The sequence below is a fragment of the Mugil cephalus genome, chromosome 17 (assembly GCF_022458985.1).
Source record: "Mugil cephalus isolate CIBA_MC_2020 chromosome 17, CIBA_Mcephalus_1.1, whole genome shotgun sequence".
Taxonomy (NCBI): Eukaryota; Metazoa; Chordata; class Actinopteri; order Mugiliformes; family Mugilidae; genus Mugil; species Mugil cephalus.
The window spans coordinates 2,000,456-2,022,869 of NC_061786.1; the positions used below are offsets into that span (position 1 = coordinate 2,000,456).

Consider the following 22,414-nt stretch of genomic DNA (forward strand, 5'->3'; position numbering starts at 1 on the left):
CTGCACTTACTACTTCTGCACTTCTGGTTGGATGCTAACTGCATTTTGTTGACCTGTAATTTAACATGCGTAGTGACAATAAAGTTTAATCCAATTTAATTCTATTCAATTTAATCTAAATTGTTTTTGTTTTTTTGTTTTTTTTTTGTGGCTATACATAACTAAACCTAAAACAAAGAATTATCAGGCCACAAAGGTAATGGTCATGGAAGGCAGATAAATAATATTCCACTTCCAAGTGGCCCCTAATAAAATTAGCAGCTCTTACTTTTTATGTCAAACACAACAATTGGGACAATTTTTCACAGCTCCATTGTGCATGAAATAAGAGCTAAATTAATAGCTAATTTTATTAACTATTAAGGTTATTTACTGAGGCAGCTCTTAGATGTTTGGAATCCAGGGTTAAGGAGCAAGGACTGTTCTATGACTACTGAGAACTACAGGGGCATTAGTATCATCAATATCATCAAGGAGGTATGTATTATGTCTCAGGCCTTGTTGAGGTAGTTAGCTGTTAGTAATATCCACTTTCAACCAATTAAGTGACTACAAGTCCCATATTTTGTTAATCTTTTGTTTCTTCATTTTTGTAGGCTGTCAGTACAGAATAATACGCGCATCTTCATTCATCTGACATTTCCTGAGGTAAGAAACTTCATGCCTTCTGGTCACTGTTGAAGAGCTGTCCTATGTTCATTTCTTTCTTTATTTTTGAAAAAAGGGTCAAAGGATCAAATGGCTGCACATAGTTGAAAACACCTCATTACTGGTTCCAGTGAAGATTCCTATCTCGTTCCATCCTACACTGATAGCGAAGCATAACTACTGAAAAGTCCAGATCTATCGTGCCCTCTTTGCCACTATCAAAAAATAAAAAAAATATCAACTTCATCCCTTCTCTGTTGGAGGCAGTTTTGTGAGATTTAATACAGATCATGTGAAATTTTGTGTGCGATAGGTTGCTTCTGTGATTTTCTCAAAACACTTGATACCAGTGTATGGATACTAGATCAAAAAACATCTTTGCCTCTTTCCAAAATGTCAAAACACCAGAAAGTTTGTAGTATGCTGAAACAAAATGGCTGCTCAAACCAGGCCTTCATTTCTTAGATTTGCTCAGATTTCTATGGCTGATGGACGCTGAAAGTTGCGAGATACCATCTTTTATTATTATCTTTGATTGGTAGCAGTGGTTGTTAGCCTTCCAGGAAATTTTTGCACAAACTGAAAAACATGTACTCTCATATGCTCTTTCCTCTTTCTTTTCTTCCCATGTCCTCTTGGCCCAATCCAGTTGTTATTTTGGTTGTTGAGAAATATTCATCCATACTCACACCACACATGAACATTATGTCTTCCTGTCATACTGCTATTTGACTAGTGCCCTTGTCAATGTTGTGAGAGATGATATCTCCAAGACCCTCTAAAATTACATTTGTGGTTGTCTGTGAATCTTTAGGTCTATGATGTACATTTGACTCAAGTAAATTTTGCCTTTGTGCAGGCATCTGGGTCAAGCTATGGTCTCCACTGACCTCTGTTTTTAAAGCAATTAGTAAAAAAACATTTTTTCCCCATCAATATCCATTTGTTCTAATGTGTGATGTCTCTCTAACTCCAGCTGATGTCTTGAGGGTGCATGGTCACCTCTTGTGTTGTCGATTTCAAACACAAACATTCTTGCTATGGAAATGCTGAATCCTCCTGATGCTACATCTGACAGGGATATCTGTTATGAAACAAATCTGAGAGACGCATTAAAGTGTACGGCACACAATTCTGTTTATGTCATCATAATGTTTTGCTTAGCTACATCTTTCCTTCACTGACTATTGTGACTTCTCTCTTCACTTAAATGTTAAAAAATAAATAAATAGAGGAAATGTCACCATTCTTTGGTTCCATGAACCAATCATTAATCCAAATCTCTTGCAAAAGAAATTCCAAAACTGGTTCTACTCCTCTGGTTGTAATTTACACCTGGCTGGAAATATTTATGCTCCCACATGAAGAAACCAAACACATAGCTTGACGTGGTTATCACCAGTAGAGATCTGGATTGTGTGGTTCAACAGTGTTTTTTCTGTTGTCTCAGATGGACTTAGGTTCCCTTTGCTGTTTCCAGATTATTTAATGAACGAGTGGCTGCTGCTTTAAATCTCAGAGCATGCTGCACTGACTCTGGAACCAATCATTTAATGAGCAGAATTATCTGTTTACTGAGGGTTGGACAAGCTGGGCAATCTTGACAGAACAATTTAGTGTTTAGAGAATTTACTTCCTTTCCATTATGCAAAACGATAGGTGAAGACGTTGCTACTCTGTCCTGCTCACACAAAGTAAAGTAAAAGCGGAGAGGAGGATGAAGAACTGGAGGAAAGAAAGGCCGGAGAAGTCTGGGGGTATGCCAAGAGATATCCCAGGTATTGCTTGTCAGACTGCAGCAGGGTGAGCTGGCTGTGGTTGGTGTGAGTTTTATCTTTGTTTTTTTAGCATCCTTTGGACTTAGCACAACACCTCATCTTACAAATGCACTGTTACTTGTAGATGGCACTGATGTTGTTTGGCAGTTTTAATCACCCATAGTTTTAAACAACTGGAAGGTCTTTCATCTTGGGCAGAGCACATCTCACGCCAGTTTGTGTTTCTGCACTCCAGTCACCAGACAGACACCAGACAATATCATATAATCATTCAGTAGTATCATCACTAAAGACAAATTCCCCGTCTTTTAAATGTCTACTACTGGCTCACAGTTTGTTTGTTGCTTGTTTGGCACTATAACAACAGAGCCTCATTTGTTGTGGTCTGCTGCTTTACATCATGATTCACTGTGCTGGAACGGTTTTTGAATTGAATGCTGGCAGCTAGGAATGGGGTACGTCGGCTGCAGAGTCAGTTGCATTTGTCTAAATCTGGCATTGTTCTGGCAGTCCTTCCAAATAGCAACTTTAGTTGTTACCTTTGACCAGAAGGATCTGTCAGCTAATTTGCTCTGAAAGTAGTTGCTAACACTAGCACTACTGTTACTTACTTAAAACTGAGGGAACTTTTTTGTGGCCATCTTTATGTTTTGTACAGAGTATAGGAAGTGTGCGCCATAAATATCCTCATCACATTTAGTTCTTATTTACATCAAAGATTAAACCACCTGACACGTGCACATCTCCGTCATATAATTTTAGAAACTAGATATATTAATCTTAACTGAATGAGTTCAGTTAATGATATATATGACATTTAGTCCAAATGATATAAACTCATATATGTGACTTTGTGAACTGGCAGCAAACAAAGATGGAAGATTCTGTGTAGCTCTTTCCCTTCACATCCTTACCTTCCTGGGATATTCTTTAAGATTGTGTTTGAAGTCACGTTTTGCTGTCTTTCAGTTCCAACATATTCTCTACCTGACAATCCACAAATTCACCTCAGCCAGCCTCATTAAGCCTGTTATTTATCCCTTAACAATCACTAATCTAAATTCTCTCAGGGCTGCTTGAGCTCTCTGCTTCTCCTCACATATCACTGCCTTGCAGAAGGCAGCCATGCAGATAGGCGAACGAGGGAGAGCCAGACATAAATCAACAATGGGAGCGGTTCCCAACGTGGAGGCTGCAAATCAAGGTTGGGAAAAGCAGCCTATCAACCTACATGGGTCATCAGTGCCCTCACGTCGAAGCCTCGCAGAGCCATGCATCACAGTACTGAGGAGCTAAATAGAAGGTGGTCATGTGCTGTGTGTTTTTTGAACAGAGGATGAGGAAGCAGGAGAGAGAGAAGTTAGTAATAGCTAGAGACTTTAAACCTCAAACACCAAATATCTAACAACTCTGCTGAATGAGTTCAAAACATAGTTTCATGATATAGAATATAGACTCTGTTTCTGGAATAAATTGTTTCATGTGCAAATTAACATTCTTTTGTACATTTAATGGACACAATATTCTGTTTGAATTACATTTGCTGTGGATATTCATGTTCCCCAGAGGACAATGAGAGATTTTGGAGTCTCCCACAGTATTTTTAGAATCTGCAACATCAGGCTTATTATGAGCCAACTCCAACCAGCAGTCATGCCACATACCACAAGAGAAGACACATTTTTATTGACCAGATGTGATACCAAGCTTCAGAACACAGTTTATCACACAGTTAAAGGGTGATTCCCATTTTTCCATAGGAAAGGTATACACTTTAGTAATTCTGTAAGACTGAAAGGATCACATCACAGCTTCACATGAAGTTGTTCCCAAATTCCTGAAAATAAACCATAAAATGTACTCATGTTACATTATAATATACTGAACCTCTCCAGCAAACATTTTAGCATTCCAGTGACCCTGGTTGTTATGTATGTTGTGATGCTATGGGTGTAACGGACACTCTGACCTGTGTTGAATTTTAGGCCTTTTCCCAGTGGTGTGTGTCAGATCCATCAGCCTACACACAGGACAAACTCAGACAAATGCTTGCTCCATTAGCTAAGAGTAAGAAGATGTGTGCAGTACATAACGATCATGATTAGAATTTAAATAAAAATGTTTAAATGTTTGCATCCCCTCCCTTGAATTAAGGAGAGTAGACATATTCATACCACACCCTCTACAGGGCTGCCATGAACACCTGGTAGTATGGACCACCACAGCAGGAGGACACACACCACTGTGAAAGAGTCCTTGGACTGGGATGTTGTACATAAAAATAGCGAGACCCTTTATACCATGTAATGCAACCAAACATGTAAAGACTCATAAGGGGTCTGAGAACGAAGCTCGGCTTCCATGCTCGATGTCAGACGGCAGTGAGCAGCTGCAGTTACTCCTCCGCTTGATGTCATGACAAAGCAGGAACTAAGCATGCAGATTTTCTTCAACACTTTACACACAGGCTCATCTTCTGCTTTTTCTTGCATGCAGTGAAAGACAACTAAAAGACAGGAAGTGACGCATTAAAATTTCTACCGCCAGAGCCCACCATGTCAGGAAAATGCCACACATTCAATCAGCCGAGCAATAGCAAAGCAGCTCAGCCAGCACCAAGACACAGAGGAAAGGAAAAGCCCTGACACCTCCCCCAACCCCACAGATAGATAAAAAAAAAAAACAACTAATCTTTAAATTCCAGATTCCCTGGCCCTTTGTCTGTGCACTGGGGATTTGGCGTCAGCCCAAATGGTATGTAAATTCCATATTTGTGAGAGGTTAAAAGAAGCGCTCGAAAGTCAGAGATGGAGGAAAAACAGTGGAACAGATATATTCAAACAAATTAGCTCTGATCTGAATTAATTACACCGAAAAGACGGAACTCGTGACTTTCTCATCTAAGTGGTATTGATGATCTTATAAGGAGTCAAATTATTGTGTCTCATCAGCTGCTGGAAGCTGCTGGTTTGGAAAGCCTAAATAATGTGTATTGATTGTGAATAATTAAGTACATGCCAGGAGTTTTTTTCCTAGAGCACATATGGTGAAGAAAAAGAAAGAAAGAAGCTGTTGCCTGCATCCATTTCGTGGGCTGGCTGCATGTTCACAATCACCCCAACAGGATAAACTCAGGATTTATCAAATGAGAGGAAGTTTCAACATAAAGCAAATTAAAGTGCCTTTTGTTTGGCCTGCAGAGAGAAAATACTTGGGGAGTGGGAGGGGGTGAGTAAAGGGTTTTCTTTAAATAGAAATCAATTTTAGTCGGGGTAGATCCAGCTGTAGAGCAATTGAAACACAGCTCTGGCAAAATTCTCAGCACAAAGGGATGTGTTATAAAACACCTGCCATCTTGTGATTGGGGGGAGAAAAGGAGCTCAGGAGGCCCCATTCTCTCAGAGGCGTCCTTATCACTGCCTGCAGGACTAATGCCATTAACCTGTGCCTCACTGGCTAACTGTGCTTAGATTAGCTTTCTGATTTTATAGCTCTGTCACACACTCACACCTGCACACACACACGTCACACACAACACACACACCGCTGATACCATAATAATACCTGGTATAATAGCAGAAACTGTCCTTAGCCTAGAGAGATAAAAGGCCAAGTAATGTGGCAAACACTCAAACCTTCAAGGTCACGGCGGTTGTTAATGTAAAGTAACAAATGACTTCAAGCTGCACATGTGAAATCAGCCGTCCCCTGTCCCAGCTGAACTGGAGCAGCTTCAAAATGTGAAAGAACATTCGGCAAAAACCAAAACTTCTTTGAACCCGTGCCCGGATCTGGACTGGAAGAGCAGGATGAATGACAGCAATGTTAGATTTAAATGTGTGCGTTACCTTCACTGCAGAAGCGGCCCTTGTATTCTGTTTTAGAGCAGTCGCAGAAGGGCTCTCCATCCACCACCGTGCACGTACCACCATTCTCACATGGGTTCATGGTGCACCACCCTTCTGACTCCAGGGGCACCTTAAGGCTTCCCAGGAACAGGGGCTGTGAGATGCCATATTTGAGGTCTGTAATTGTGCCCCTGAAGGGCTGCATGTTTCGCACTGTAGGCAATGTAAGTGCACCATTGCGGATATCCTGAGGCACTCCACCCAGGAACAGGTCGCTGACTATTTTCATGAATTGGCGCTGAGGCTGCACTTCATCTGCTTTGGCCTGGCCATCCAGTACCAGCACTGTGCGCAGGTTGTACCTGCTCAGAGTGGCAAAGTGCCAGCTGCCATCATCTACCCGCTTGTCAGACACAATGGTGGTCTCAGCACAGTCGATGCTGAAGCGTAGCTGCAGTCGGCCCTCCACCACGGAGAGCTGCAGAAAGTCACAGTAACCTCCATCATCAAAGTACAGCAGCAGCGCCTCTGAGGCCTCTGTCTTAAACTGGAAGCTGAGGTCGCCACGGGTGCTGGCATCCCAGCGGAGGTAGCGTGCCCACTGACCTGGTGTACCTAAAAATTCCAATCCCAGACATGTGCTGAGGAACACTTGCAGCCTGATAGAAAAACCTACAAGATCCATAGCTGCAAAGAATGTGTTATTCCAAGAAAGTCTTCTCTGAGGGGAATTCAATCAGATGGAAATCTTAGGTTGCTTTGTTGGAATTCCAGAGAATCCACAGTTTCATCCACAATTTGTGCATGGATATATATTCATATACATATATATATATTTCTTATAAAAAATATTTTTTTAAAGGGAAAAGGGTAATAGTAGGAGAACAGTCGTTGTGGTTAACAGTCTTAAACAGGTAAATCACAATAAATTGTCCAGTAGCTTCAGGGCAGTGATCGTAAAAATTGTTGTTTTCCGTGTAAGCGTTAAAGAGTGGGCCGACAACAGGAGAAGGAGGAGACGTTTTAAAATGTTTTTCTACTCTTCAGGGCAGATAAAATCAGGACTTGTGGCTTAAGGTCTGATGGAATGGACTTCTCTGGATATCACGGCGAGTGGAATTTCCTCCTTCATTTTGTCCAGTAGGAAATGGAGCTGGCAAGTGATCCGCTGGTCTCTCTCAGTTCCATCACTGTCAGAAAAAGAGAGGCACACGGTTACAATGAGTCCATCAGCATTGATTTTACCAACACCACAACACATCTGGGGGTGCTTTCCTGCACCTAAAACCATGATAGCAACACATGGCATCTATATATCAACTTTGAATTTGAAGTTACCGTATATATTACCATAAAGCATGGTTTTGGCAAGTAGAAAGCAACAATGCCTGTGGCCCTTACAGCTACAAATTTATCACCATGTCCATGCAATTATGTTACTATTCTAACCCACATAATAGTAACATTATTGCCATGAAATGACAAAGTGCTCCATTTATAATCATCAGTGTCTGGTCAAAGGTTTAATTGCTTTATAAAATTCTTCATTGGACTTTTGTACTCATAATTTATTAATGTTGACACATTAACATTAATCTTAAAAGCTTGCTTGTACCTACCTTTTACTGTACACTCCTGGACACTTAAGCTTGTGATAATGCACCATCAATTAACATATTTGTAACATAAATAAATACTATATATTCCAGTAAAGTTTGGTTGAGTAAATGACCCTATCGCTTTTCCTACATACACACAATATACATTCTTGACAGATATGATCTAGTTCGTGCTGTACTGTATGTATATACCGTGTAGTGTTTACAGTAGATAAAACTAGTTCTCTCTTAACCAGACAAAATAAGAAAATACTATATATTGATGTTTTTACTAATTATGTATCACTCAGTGCATGCATCATATTTGCATGCATCACATTTTTGTGATATGTAATTTATAATTCAACATTGGTGTATTGCTCCTTGCAATCGTTTGCACTAATAAGCTGCTGAGTGGAACTACATGTTGAGGTGAAATATGCCAGCCAGTCTGTTTTGTTGCCATGAGAGCTGTCGCCACGATTTCAGAAGTGTAGAAACTCCCACACATATAAAAATCCCTAGGCAGGTTCATAACCTCCTGAAATACTCAAAAATACTAAGGGCATAATGTCAGTATAATCAAGAGTGAAAAATAGCCCTTTTGGATGGGACGTACAGTTTCTTAGAAAGAAGAAGTTAACCTTATTTTACTGGTCTGGTCACAGCTAAAATGTACAGTGCTGCTGGCAGACATCAATCCAGAATAAAAGTGCCTGTGAAATTGCTGCATTTTTCTCTCCTCCACAAAGGTTGTTTGGAGCTATCGGTCATCTGCTGAGTAAATTAGTCTCATTATTCTCATGGCAGTGCATGACTATCAGTCAGCCAGGCAGACTGCCTTTATCTGATGACCAGCCCAGAGAGACAGCTTTCTGCTGAATCTTGTTGAATAATAAGAGGCACAGAAAAAAAAACAACACATGCAGGTACTGATGCAATATCCACTGTCTAAATACTGTATATTTATATGAAAAACCTTCTTTTATATTTACTAAAAAAAAAATATAGCACTGCAGTTTTTCCATTTTAGTGAAGTATTCCTTTGTCATGTATAATTTGTATCAGAGTAAAAACACATTACGTGTATACTTTTTCTCTGAACTACATTATTGGTGTCAATTGAACACATCAGAAAAAAAAAGTTAACTGTGAATGTATTTTATTTGTAGTCCTTATATAGTGTTTTCACAAAGCAGACTACATTTCTCCGCAATATGTTTTTGGCCACTTGGGAGCAGAATGACATGCACTGACCAAGTATTTGGCATAATCTCATGTAGAAACATCTGTCTGCTGCTGAATCTGCTGTGTCACTGAATTTTGTATAAATTCCAGTTTCCAAATTTAACATGCAAATTTATTTTTAACACATCAAGGGCCAGATATACTAAGATCCCAAACTGCATGTACTAATTTGCATGCTGAATCTAGAATTTTACTAACTATCCCTATCCATTATGCCTTTACTAAAATATGCTGGATTCATCATAATGTGTGCTTAAAGAATTTAAAAATGTATATATAGAAAATGTCTAAACAACCAAAGATTTTGTGACCCCCTTGCAATACCTCCACTGACCCCCTAGGGGTCACGGACTTATTGGATACATCTGATCTGTTTGGATAATTACCGAATTGAAAAAAAGATTGTGTTTCATGGGGTAATGTTTCAATAACAATAACAGCAGCCATGTGTGCACAATTATACATAGGACAAACTATTTGCACGTCCTTTTGAGATGTGCTAAATATAGACGCAGTGTCTATGAGCAAAATTGCTTTCAGGTTTGATAAATCGTTTAGCATGCGCTAAATTAGTGTATTTGCATTTTCTCCCCCCAACACAGCAAAATTGCATGTTAACACCCCATATTGCATATGTTAGCAAATCAGTTTGCACACATTTTTGTACACGCAGACCTTTAGTAGATCCTGCCCCAAGTATATTATTATGACCTCAGCCCAGGCTGTAGGTTGGGATATCAGGAAGCAGGAGTGTTGTAGATAGCAAGCAGAGTTTGAAGTGTGGTTGTATACATAACTTTACCCTGCAGAGGGCAGTATAATAAACTGTATTGTCGAAACTGGCAAGAATTCCTAAAGACGCAAAAGGACAAATTGAGCAGAAACAAGCAGAAATGGATAATGACACCATTTTTTTGACCAACAAGTTCAGCTTCAAAGTCCTTTCCGATCAATAAATTTAATATAATTTAATATCAACAGATTTTTGGAGTGTTAAATGAAATGGGATGGCTAGTGTGGAAGGCTAAGGATGGGGTAGATGGTCCAAAATTGCATAGTCTGAACAAACAGCAAGATAACAAAATACATTGTGTAACACAGCAAGACTTGTTACGCATATGCCATATGTTTGCCTATAATTACGAATGACTGCAGTCTATTCACATACTGATGCATTCTTCACAGTATCATAAATAAAAATGTCATGACAGTTACTCAAAAGTGAAGTCAAAGCAGTGGAGTGGAGTGACTGGCTGCAGTGTGGGTCATGTCATGTTCCACTTTCTCCATGCTAGTGAGTGAGGCACAGAGCAAACTAAAACACTCAAATATTGTGTAGAGCATTGTAGAGTATTTTGTATTGACATAAATTAAGCTCAGTAGGGTCAGGGATTACTATGAAAGGGAATACTGCTTCATTGTAGCTCATAATGCCATTATGTCACAGCACAGCTGATTCTAGAGCCTAGCACACCCAGGAAGAAGCACGTGTTCTGAGAGTTAATAATCTACTCCTGCCAGGGACATCCTCTGGCACCCCTGAGGAGTCTGAGTTTTTCATTAGAATGTTTTGTCACACTTACAATGATTTCACTTTACTCAACTACTCTTCTGTGGCATGGATTAGTATTGGTTTTAACCATATTCAGTTATACAAATAAAGAATGTCTTTCTTCTGTTCCACAACTCACAGCCCACACTTCAGGCCTTACAGCAAACCAAATTCATATTTGTTTTAAAACTGAATAGCTCAGCATTATGAACTCAAAACGCGTTTCTCCAAATTTTTTTGTATAGTATCCCACAGTATTTCCTATAATATCCACAGAGACCGGAAGTAAAGGGCCTTTTTGTTGAACAAAGTATCAGACACTTATTTTGAAAAATTTTCCGCCAACACAGCAACACTTTGGACATGTGGCGCACTTACCGCCACATTGCTGAAGATGTACATTTCCATGACGACAAGGCAAACATGATAAAGCTTGTTTAAGCTTCTCATGTTAACTCAGAAGCCAGTGTAGCTCTGGTGGAGATGACCAACACCAGATCAGAAGTCTTAAAAGGGCACTGCTAAGCATATTTATGCTACAGTGGTTTTAGACCATGGACTACTGGAGGCGCACAGATCATTGTGACCCTGTGAATGCCTTTGGGGCACAGGGCTCAGCCCAACAGAAGGATCTAACAGGTGGTAGTTTCTAATGGCCACTTTGTACGGGCCAAGTCTCGCCACTAAAACTGCACTGAGGAATCCTTAGCCTTGCATTTTACATGTGCCCTCATAACACAGTATAATCCTGCTGACCTGTGACACTGTAATCCTGCATGGTAGCAGAGCCATTGGGGGTCAGCCTGAAACCTCTCTCCTCTCAACTACATCAGAGCAAACCTGTACATGAGGCACACTGTGCCATTTATCACTCTGTACTGTTGTTAAGAAAGCCATTTGTGACATTTAACTGTACCTGCCCACAGCTCGGCTCACCATAAATAGAATACATGAGGGCCATTAGTAACTAAGGAGCAACTGCTGGTCAATGAATGTCACTGTATATAACATTCAAATGTTAAAAAGGATTTATTGGACATTTCTAATTTGTATTTGTCGACTGGGAAACCAATGTTTTAGACGGATGACAGCTGTAGTGGCAATATTACATGTGATGTGTTAGGAGAAATTTAGACAAGGTTGCCTTTATAGATGGTTATACATTATTATTTTGGATTCAACGAAATGAGGATTTGTGCATTTTTCCACCCTGGACCAGATTATTAATTATTGTCAAAAAATACATTTCTGACAGGTCTAACTGACCTTTTTTGTTATTTTTTCCCATTCCCCAGAACATGGCTAGATATGAGAAGCAGAGAGGTTTTAGACTTCGATCATGATATCAGTAACCCCTGGTAATGCTCTGACATATCCTTGTAAGAGGCCTGTGATGATGTTTTGATATGAATCTATCAGTACACACAATCTGCTGTGCCAGGCCCATCTATTGTTTCCCACTCTGGTCTACAACTCTATTCTATTGCTATAGTAACAGTAAAAAAAAAATATTAAATATCTGTAATATTCTTTAACACATACATATATATTCTTAGAATATTGGAATGAGGGTATTTTTCCTTATTTTTAGAGAAGCACATATGAACTTTAAAACACATTTCACATGTCTGTCCATATGAGCTGATAATGCTAATGATTAAACTGAGGATTTCATCTCAGTGACCTAAGGAGTCACCAACCAATGAGATGACCATGCAGGTGCCTCTAGCAACCATCACCGACATAAAAACAAACAAAAAAAAAAAAAAAAAAAATGAACAGCCGCTCACCATTCAGTGCTTCATCGTGTGCTTTTTAAAATCTACACTCAAAACTGATAATATCTGAGTGATGATGAGAGCCAAGGGTAATCATTTTGCATCATTTTAGACTTCAGCTCAGACAACACAAACAAAAGATAGGTTTAAAATATATATTTTTAAATGGACAATCAGTTTACCACAGTGAAGGCAAAAGTGTAAAATTAGCACATTATTATAAGAATATTATAAAAACAGAAATGATTAGTATTAATAAAAATTAAAAAATCACCCAAATAAATAAACCTCTATTTTTAGAGATAGATAGATAGATAGATAGATAGATAGATAGATAGATAGATAGATAGATAGATAGATAGATAGATAGATAGATAGATTTATTCCAAGGGATATACATGGATATATATATATATATATATATACAATGCATTTTTAAATATGTAGGCCTATATACTTTCTTTTTTCTCACAGCCTTGATTCACATGTTACAGATATTTTTCTCATTATTTCTCTTTATTGTTACCACTATCTAACCTCAGCAGAGCCTTCCCTTTAGTGCCTCTGGGATGGATCTATACATACTGAGCAGCTTATCAGCAGTCTATTAAATGAAAGATATCAGCCAATCAATGCGCCCAGGCCCGACATCAGCGAGGTTCCTCCGTAACCGCAGCTACACACACTGCACCCTGTATTAGGATTATACATGACTGTTAACTCCATCATGAGTTAACATTGGCATTTTTGTTTGTTTTTAGGTTTATCGCCAGTCGAATATTTAAAAATCTAAACGGCTGATAAAATACATTTCTTTTTTTGTGAGGCGATGCTTTTTTATTTTATTTTATTTTATTTTATTTTATTGTATTTTTCATCATGGTGCAAAAAATCAGCTGATTGCAGCTTCACTCAAAGATAAAATAACCACTACTTTGGCGTGGACACGTGGTCTCGTACACACTTACAATCATAAATAGTGTACGCTCATGTTTACAAATGCTTACTTGTTCTAGCATCATTTTCAGTGCGATTCTGTGTGTGCGCGCGTGTGTGTGTCCGTGGGTGTTTGCGTGTATCTGCGCGTGTGTTTGTCTTTTGTTGCAGTGTGAGGACCGTCAGGGGTTAAAAGGCTAAACGGCATGGATCATTGTTCTCGGTGAAAGGCTCCTTTGACGAACCCCACAGGGACAAGTCCACATACACCCGCCGACAAAAGGCAGCAACACTCTGGATCCTATTAACGGCCACACAAACTAGGATAGAGGGCGTGTGTGTGAGTGTGAATGCAAATAAAAGCAGCCCACCGGTAGGCCCCTTGTGTTTAAATGCGTGCCACTTGCCAGCGATTTTACAGCAGGTGCCCTGATCGCGCACTCGTCCAACAAAAACACACACACGCAGTAACGCTGTCCAGACGCAGTGACAAAATGTCCTCCGCGCCGCGCAGATAACATCTCAAAGGACAGGCTGCTGTTTTTCTGATGTGCTTGTTACGCACAGTGTGAGGCCTCCGAAATGCGCACACAGGCGCCGCCGTTCACCAGAGATTCAAGGGAGTGCCGTTCTCTTTTGCCTGTCTTCGCTGCTGCAGTGGTACACTCCGAAATCATTTTACCAGGACATGCATCCTGACAGTGGGAGGGGAGGAGGAGAGACGGCAGAAGGAAAGATGAGAGGAAACAGTGACAGAGAGGGAGGGATGTTCCACCTCATCCACTCCCACTCATGCATCTCATGAAACACCCAGACACTACTCTTCCTCCTCCTCCTCCTCCTCCTCTTCATCACATTGCAAACACACACTTCAAGTCAGTCACAAACCTCCCAGGGTACACAGTATAGCACTGAGCCACCATTTTATGCTCACGTCTATATGTCTGGGCACAATTCTTCTAAGGTAGAAGGCAGGTAGAGGTGAGTGCTTTGATTAACGTTCTCTAATATATTGTACACACCTGCGAAACACTATATCATTACACTTTAAAAAAAACTGTGATGTAATAAGAAAATCTATCGAAACACTTCGTGGACACAGATAATGCTGTTTTTGTCCTACTAATTCAAACACCTAAAACACATTGCAAAAGACACATCATAATCAATCCGTGCAACATCTGCCGAGATACAAGTACAGATGCTTTCGTTTGCACGTTGTTGGTGCAAACGGAAGGTGTATTTAAAGTGATCGGTGGACCTATGTTGTTTTATAATTTCATTGGCTGTCAGGTTTCTTCTTTTTAACAGAAGCTAGTGAATGGTGACAATGGGAAACACTATTATTATTCTTAAAATATTAATGAGGAAAAAAAACAACAACAACGGCGTCTCAACTGTTGAAAGGGATGACGCCCCTCCACATTTTCACTCAACTCCCACACAGGAGTGTGATTTAAAAGGTAGAAAGACGTTTATCAGGAGAGAATGGGCAACACCGCAGAAACCGCTTCAAACGAACAGCTTAAAATGAGATGTACCTGCTGAAAGACTATGCAGCATTTGTTAAGAAAAGAAAAATGACGTGTGTGCTGCTCAGTTTGTGCATTTAAAATAAACAGAAACGAAAACAGACTAATAAACAGCATGGCAATGGAAAGGAAAAGATGCTGAAAGTGCGAGAGGGGGGCTGTGTGTTTGCGGATGGGGTGGAGGGTGTGTGAGGGGGTTATTGTGGCGTTGGTTTGGCGGCAGTGAAGCGTGGGCACCGTGTTGTTATCCAGCTACTCAGCAGGCAGGACACGCCTTCTCTGGGCTCTGTGGTTCTGCTGCAGCACCCTTCACGGCATTACATCACCCAGTTCGAGAGCACCCAGCACCCCACAAACACCTCACACACGCCGCACAGCCTCTCTCTCTCTCTCTCTCTCTCTCTCTCTCTCACACACACACACACACACACACACACACACACACACACACACACACACACACCAAAGTCTGCATACACAGCTTTACTATTAAAGAATACACGGTGCCCCCTGCATACACACCATCCAGGGCACAAACACCGCCATAAATAATTGTAGGCAGACTGAAAATATTGCACAGACGCAGCGCCAAAGCCTGAACACACACCTTTACACCAGATACACACACTTCTATCTACACACACACGCCACTACACGTACTCCACCAGAGAACACACCCACAAATAGCTCACTTTCCGCCACCACCATCAGTTTATATAACATCACGCTGCCCTTTTCACCATGTCCGACTACCTTTCTTTATGTTTGATTAATTTTTCGTTAGATTTATTGTTTTATATTATTGTATAGGTTTTTGCGCGTGATTAAAGCTGTAGTTTTGAGCCTGGATAAATGTAGATTGAAAAAAGAGGAGGTTTTCCGTGTCGTTTCTGTTTTATTTATTTAATATATAATTGAAAGGGTGTAAAGCAAATGATTGCTTGCAGAATTGAGAACAATAATGGTCCAGCGTCGTCACGCATTATTTCGTCTCAAAACAGTCTATAGGAAACAAACGGGAAGAAAAAAATAGGCTTTCGGAAACAAAACGCAGTCTGAAAGAAGAAAACGACGAAAATAAAGAAAAGAGCAGTCTCCAAAATCCTGCGTAATATTTGACTCTCCCCGCCCAGAGGGATTAGTGTTACCTTGAGAGCCCTTGGCTTTTTGCGCCTGATTTGTCAGTGCAGTTAATCGGCTGCCAACCAGAAAAAAAAGGGACAGCCAAATTACCCAAAACAGCCTCCATCCTGCCCCCAACAACCCCCACCCCGAGCTAAAATTAGGGGGACAAGAAAACGAAAAATTTCAATCCGGAGGAGGGGGAGGTTATAGTTGTGTTTTTTTTTTGTTTTGTTTTTTGTTTTTTTTTTGTTTTGTTTTGTTTTGATTTTTCCTGAGAACACACACCGTCCATGTTGGTGACATTACACTCACGGTAGAGACATTTTATCATTGCAGAAAAAAACAAAAACAAAAAACGTTTTTAAAGATCTCCTATTTTGGATGGCTGTCAATAATCATCATGCATCATACAATCATCATAACTAATCAAGCCTGGCGATTTTAATTCTCAGGAATGCAGCAAAATGAGTTGGCTTTTTTATTATTTTTTTCTTTTTTTTCTTTTCTTTTCTTTTCTTTTCTTTTCTTTCCTTTTTTTTTTTTTTTTTTACGAAAAAGGAGGTTGATACTCGTTTGAAGAATCGAGAGAATAAACCCTTTTCGTTCTCCAAACTTTGATGTTGGAAATTACTGTCTTAAGCAGATTTAAGAGCAGGTGATGAAACACCTTTGGGCCCTTTTGCAGAGAAACGCGACGCATTCCCTGACTGGGTCACGCCCATTCCTGGGCCCGTTTGGGAAGGAAAAAAAAATCCTGATTAGGAATTCCCTCTGCATAAATGCACAAGAATCGTCTAATCCTATTAACTCTTCAAATCCGACACATCGAAATATGTGCTGCAGCAGTAAGAAAAAAATCTAATTGTCATCCTCTTGCCTTTGTGAATTTGCACCGATTTAGACTCTTACACATCAGTTAAATCTGGAGCTGCTGATGGTGTTAGACAGTCGAGTAGATATTTAAAAAGGCGTTAAGTAGACTGAGGCCTGGACTCCTTGATGCTTATTTTTGCGCAGATAGCTGGGTTTCTATGGCGCACCGCATAAGGCCTCGTCCTTTCCTCCAGTGAAAACTGACGGTTTTGCTACAAATGGGGCATTCTTCATTCGTCGCAGTGTAAATGACAATCTCTGAACGGGGGTAAAAGGAGGCGCTCGTCTAAATTAAAATTCATGTCAGTATATGGATTTGTGAATGATCTATAAAACGCAGGCCCATATTGTGGCTTTTCAAAAGTGGATTAATGAAGAAGGGGAAAAAGAGTTGTCAGCTAAACGTGCGACATGAAATGCAGATTATTGGGAGCCACTACAGTCACATTTCAGCAAACCTCCCTGCTGTCCCTGAGGACGCCATTTGATCTAAGAGGGGGAACCGAAAAAAAAAATGCAAATCACCATAATAACCCTTTAACGAAATGTTTCCTCTCCCTATGCATATATAGGCTACATTGTCAGTCTAACGTCGCATCCAAATACGTTGTTTTATTTTATTTTTTCACAGACATTTCGAGCAAATGTTAATATATAAATGTAATTTTAGGTCATTATTTTTCTTCGTCGCCAGTGTTAGAGTGTCGTGGCTTTTAAGGGATGAAGAGAAGCGGGTGTTATTGGTTAAATGGATGTGGTAAACGTGTGTGAAAACAGCAGCTGGATTTGTGAACACAGACAGAGAGAGAGGGGGGCGGGGGGGTAATGGAGGAATGTGATGGTTGTGGCGAGGAAGTGTGCAGCCTGCCTGTGCGTGCTGTCCGTCTCCGTGAACGGGGGAAGGTCATGTATCAAACAGCATGTCATGCTCGAGTTACATCAAAATATGCATGTATATTTAAAGAGTGCATTCGCCGTGTGCACCGAGCTGAGAGAGAGGGGTGTGCGCGGCGACAGAGCGCACTCGTTTGACATTTTAACCCGAAGCCGCAGATGAGAACAATGCGTGGAAACTGGACACCTGGCGTCCACCTTATTTATTATTCATCATCCTAAAAACACGGTGAAGGAAATCCTTTAGGTCGCGATTCCAGTGTTTTTCCCCCGGGTTTGATTCTCTTCATATTTGAAACAAACGCCCATTTTAAACGCCACATGGTTGTATTTGCAAATAAATAAAAAATAAAACGTAATAAAAAATGAAAATGTATAACTCGTGTAGTGAACACCTTAGGAGCGAGGAGGACTGGGTAATTCTAACTCGCCTGTCCCCATGTCTACGTTCCATCGGGAGAATTTAGAGGCCAACATGGCAGAAATTCTCATTTTGAGTCCCACTACCTCCGCTGTTCCTTCAAGGAGACTCACACCTGCTCCGCCTGGTCACATTTGCCGTTTCGGTGCGTAAAACTGGAAAACTCCTGTAAAAGTGGCAAGTCCCGTGATACCTGTCCGCCAGGAGTGGAAACTCGAGCCTTCACTGCCTCATATTGCCACTGGACCAAGCTCCTGTTTCTGCCCCACAACACTGTATTCAGAAGGTTTTACTATGCGGACAAGTGACATGAACAGGTTGGACTATAAAGACGATGCTACTGACCTTAGTTAAACAGACCTCCAAGAGTAGCCAACTGCTAAAATCCAGCTGTAAACTCCACGGAGCCGTAGTTTTTCTTTTTTCTTTTCTTTTCTTTTTTTTTTTTAAATCCAAAATTCTGTTCAAAGCAGCAGTGTGTCCGGTGGTGACGGTGCTGATGTGGAGTGGCGGGGCGGTGAGCGCCAGGCGGTACCGGGCTGGGTTTATCGTTCCTCACAGGTGCGTCGACCACGGCGCATCATACCCACAAAAGCCGCTGTTCGCTCGGTGCGACTTGCAGCGGCTGCAGGCGATAGGGGCACATACACGTACACACATACAAACGCGCACACGCGCGCCACCCGGGTCCGCCCTCTACTCGGCACCAGCACACGCCATTTAAAGGCATACAGGCTGGTAAGCGGGGAGCAGCGCACACGCACACGCCTGTAGGCAACGTATGCTTCAGTGCGCTTTAGGCTCTTATTTAATAAAAGGAGCGCCCATGCTTTCCGCGTGTCAGAAGGTTTGGTAGTTCAGCCCTTCAGAATATTAGCGCAGTTTAGCTCTGTCCACAAATTCTGAGGGGGTTCAGTATGCTACTGCATATGAAGAAAAACATCATGTGGACTGTGAATGCTCTGAGTCGGAAATTTGTGTACAATGGATATGACATTTCACTGATAATATCACTGATGTACAATGACTGTAATCCGAACCTCTTGCGTCAACGTCTGTCTTTCTTGTTTTAAGCCAGGTGCAAATATCCAGAAAGGTATATTCTAGTTATTGTCGGATAAGCTGCTCTATAATGCTGAAAATAAGCGCACACTTTCCATTTATTAAAACTGAAAAATTATCATTTATACATTTTTATCTAGTTCAAATTACAACTAGATGTCACAAGTGCTACAACAGGACAAGCTTTATTATAGACGGTGAACAGCATAGGCACAGTGGTGCTGTCCAAGGTGCTGAAATCTCCGCAACTTCCTCTTGTACTTTCGCTTCCAGTTTTTATGCCTTTTATGGTGTCTTTTCATCTTCATTGTTATCTATTAAATCGAATTGTGCACTAAATAGCAACATTATTAAGACAACTATTCACGGATGAAATATTAACAGATTACATATACTTCTAATTAGCTTCTCGCATACATTAATATGCTGTGTCCTCTGGATATAGCACAGCTGATTACATGCAATTGTCAACAGTGTTATATTATTAAGATTAGACACACAAATAAATAAACTTTGTAAACAAATAGTAGAATGGACTGTACTAATCAATTAGAAATGTCTATGGTAATATGTTTTACAGTCTTTTATGAATAGTGCTGAATCAGCACCTGACAGATCAGACCACATATTTGACCGACAAACAAAGTAAACATGACCAGCAGTTAATAATAAAAACAGATGCTTTCAACATAAAGGGAATACAGATATACAAAAACAAAAAGGACAACATAAATAAATGAATGCCTGTAAAATCTTTGTGTGCAATTTGCGTTTATATTACATTACAAAGCTGTGTTTCTAGTCAGTGGTTGTGCAGTAGTAAATAAACCTCAGTGGATGGGATGCAGTTGGTGGAGAATTCTAGCTCCATCAAAACCAGTTTAACAGTCGAGTCAGGAGGCAGGGTTAGTTTGTGGGTGGTAGGCAGGGGGATGAGGAAGCTCACTATATCACTGCATCTGAGATCAGGCATTGTGGCACTAGCACTATGGAATGAAACTGTAAATTATAGTATTGCCCTCTGTAATTTCCATGCCTTAAGTTCAAATAACAGCGTAAAAACTGCAAACAATGGTTTCCCTCATTTTGACATTCTGACACCAGGCCACTGTTGAAGACAAACAATTTGAGAAACACCATGGCCATTTGGTCACAAAGAATTCATTAGCCTAAACTTTTAAGATATAAAATAACCACTGAAATCTGCCTCAATTTTTCTTTTTCCCCCTTTCCCTTTCTTTTTTTATACAAACATGTAATGGTATCAACTTGTCCAAAAATGCCCTTCCCGCTTCTGCCACACCTGTCTCCCCCCTCATCAAAATATATCTCATATCTCGTGTGATTAGCTCATTATTTTCTGAGTCTTTATGAGTGCACGGTAGCCTTCCAGTGAGCTCTGTCTCCTGTTATCTTCCCAGCTGATACGCCTGCTAATAAGCTTGTTGTGGCACTTCCTCTCTGCCTTGATGGCCTTTATCTCTCCTCAAACGCTTCCAGGTTCCTCCTCTTTTTTCCCGCTAGATCGTTTATTAAAGGTCTGGCACATAATCGTGTCTTCTTCACAGATATCTGTTTAATAAGATATACACACCGCTATTGTTGTTGTTGTTTTGATCAGAGTAACTTATAAATATGTCCTATAAAGGTTTTGAAGCTGAAACTGACAGTCACATTCTATGTAGAGGTGCTCAGTCGGGCATTTTTTTTATATCTATAGTGGCTAAAGGTGGAAGTGATATTTAAATAGTCACCACAAATTTACTTTAAAAACTAATTATGATGGAGATGCTGTAATTCTGCCATGTACCTCCACCTCACCAGAAAGATGACTGACTCTGTTAACAGACCTTGGCAACAAACTGTTAACTGCTTGGAAAGGAACATGTCTTCCATTTCCTTCTTCTCTTTTTTTTTCCCTGGGCCACACTGAGGACCTCTGACACTTAGTGGTGAAGGAAGACCATCTCCTAAGTCTCACGGAGTAGGACCATCTCTCTTAAAGCTGCTGTTAAATCCAAATCTGTGTTTTTCTTTTCCCTTTTCTCCTTTTCCTTTTACTCTTTCCTTAACCCTCCCCTACCCACTGTATCAGTAGCACTGTATCTGCATATTCGCTTTATTTATTGTGTATGTCATATATTTGCTGATATATAACAGTCTTGCACACTTAAAGAAATAAACATCAGTATCCCCCATGTGGGCACTGCTATTAATTGCTTGCTATTTTCTGCTGGAAGCCAGACAAACGTCCACCAATCACAAATTATTTTGTGCTGGGAAGTTGGAGTTCACTCCTTTATGAACTGATTATGCGCTGATGAAGCTCTGCCAGGCCAATCAAATCATTTGGGTGGGGCTTTGTGGAGGGATGTAGTCCTAAATATAATCTGAACACTGTTAAGTTGAACAACAAAATGGCCAGTTGATTTGTTGAAGGACTATCCAGTTGCAACTTTATCAGCTGAAACACACCACATAATGAATTTGAAAAGAAAATGAAATAGTTACCACACTAATATTCTGAGTTTGGCAGTACCAAGCTAATTATATAACAATTCTGAAGACATTTATTCTTTATTCTCTTATCCAGCATTTTGCTGAGCACTGGTTGGCTGGCTTTCCTTTGTTCCCCGGTTTCAGTCATTCCAAACTGTCTCAGGTTGGATGATTGTGGACATAATGTCAGGTGATGTAGCACCTCATCACCCTGCTTCTTGGTCAAACAGCCATTAGAAGGTCTGGAAATGTGCTCATTGTCCTGTTGAAAAACGAGTGATGTCCCTCTAAGTTTAAACCAGATGTCAGTGCGGAATGCTGCTGGTTAATGGTCTTGAGTTCTAAACCAGTCACAATGTCATGTAATCGACCTTCGACATGATGCTTTATAGTGGGAACCACACATGCATCCTATCCTTGTAAATTCATCAGACCAAGGAACACATTTCAATTGAGTTACTGTGCACTTTTTTCCTTTCTTCTAACAGGTCTACCTACGTAGTGGTTTCGTCTTCTAATCCATTCCAATTCAGCCTAATGTAGAGCAAAAATGTAATCCATTTTTTTGTCATTTTTTAATTATTTTTTTAGCATGCAAATGTATTATTTTGTAGTTTGGATG

General features: G+C 40.3%; 1 protein-coding gene across 5 annotated transcripts in view; it reads right to left on the minus strand.

Annotated features, from left to right (window-relative positions):
• The window catches only part of nrxn3a (neurexin 3a), a 142,841-nt gene extending 123,830 nt beyond the window's left edge, over positions 1-19,011 (minus strand). For 3 of the 5 annotated variants that reach the window (XR_007114580.1, XR_007114579.1, XM_047610501.1), the window contains exons 1-2: positions 18,577-19,011; positions 6,275-7,464 (exon numbers count right to left, since the gene is read on the minus strand). Coding sequence is in view for 3 of the 5 variants with exons in the window: in XM_047610501.1 (XP_047466457.1) it covers positions 6,275-6,959 (685 nt within the window). In the remaining 2 variants the exon portion in view is untranslated. The remainder of the gene's footprint in view (positions 1-6,274; positions 7,465-18,576) is intronic. The other 2 variants (XM_047610498.1, XM_047610500.1) reach the window with 2 other exon arrangements.
• Between the last annotated feature and the right edge of the window lie 3,403 nt (positions 19,012-22,414).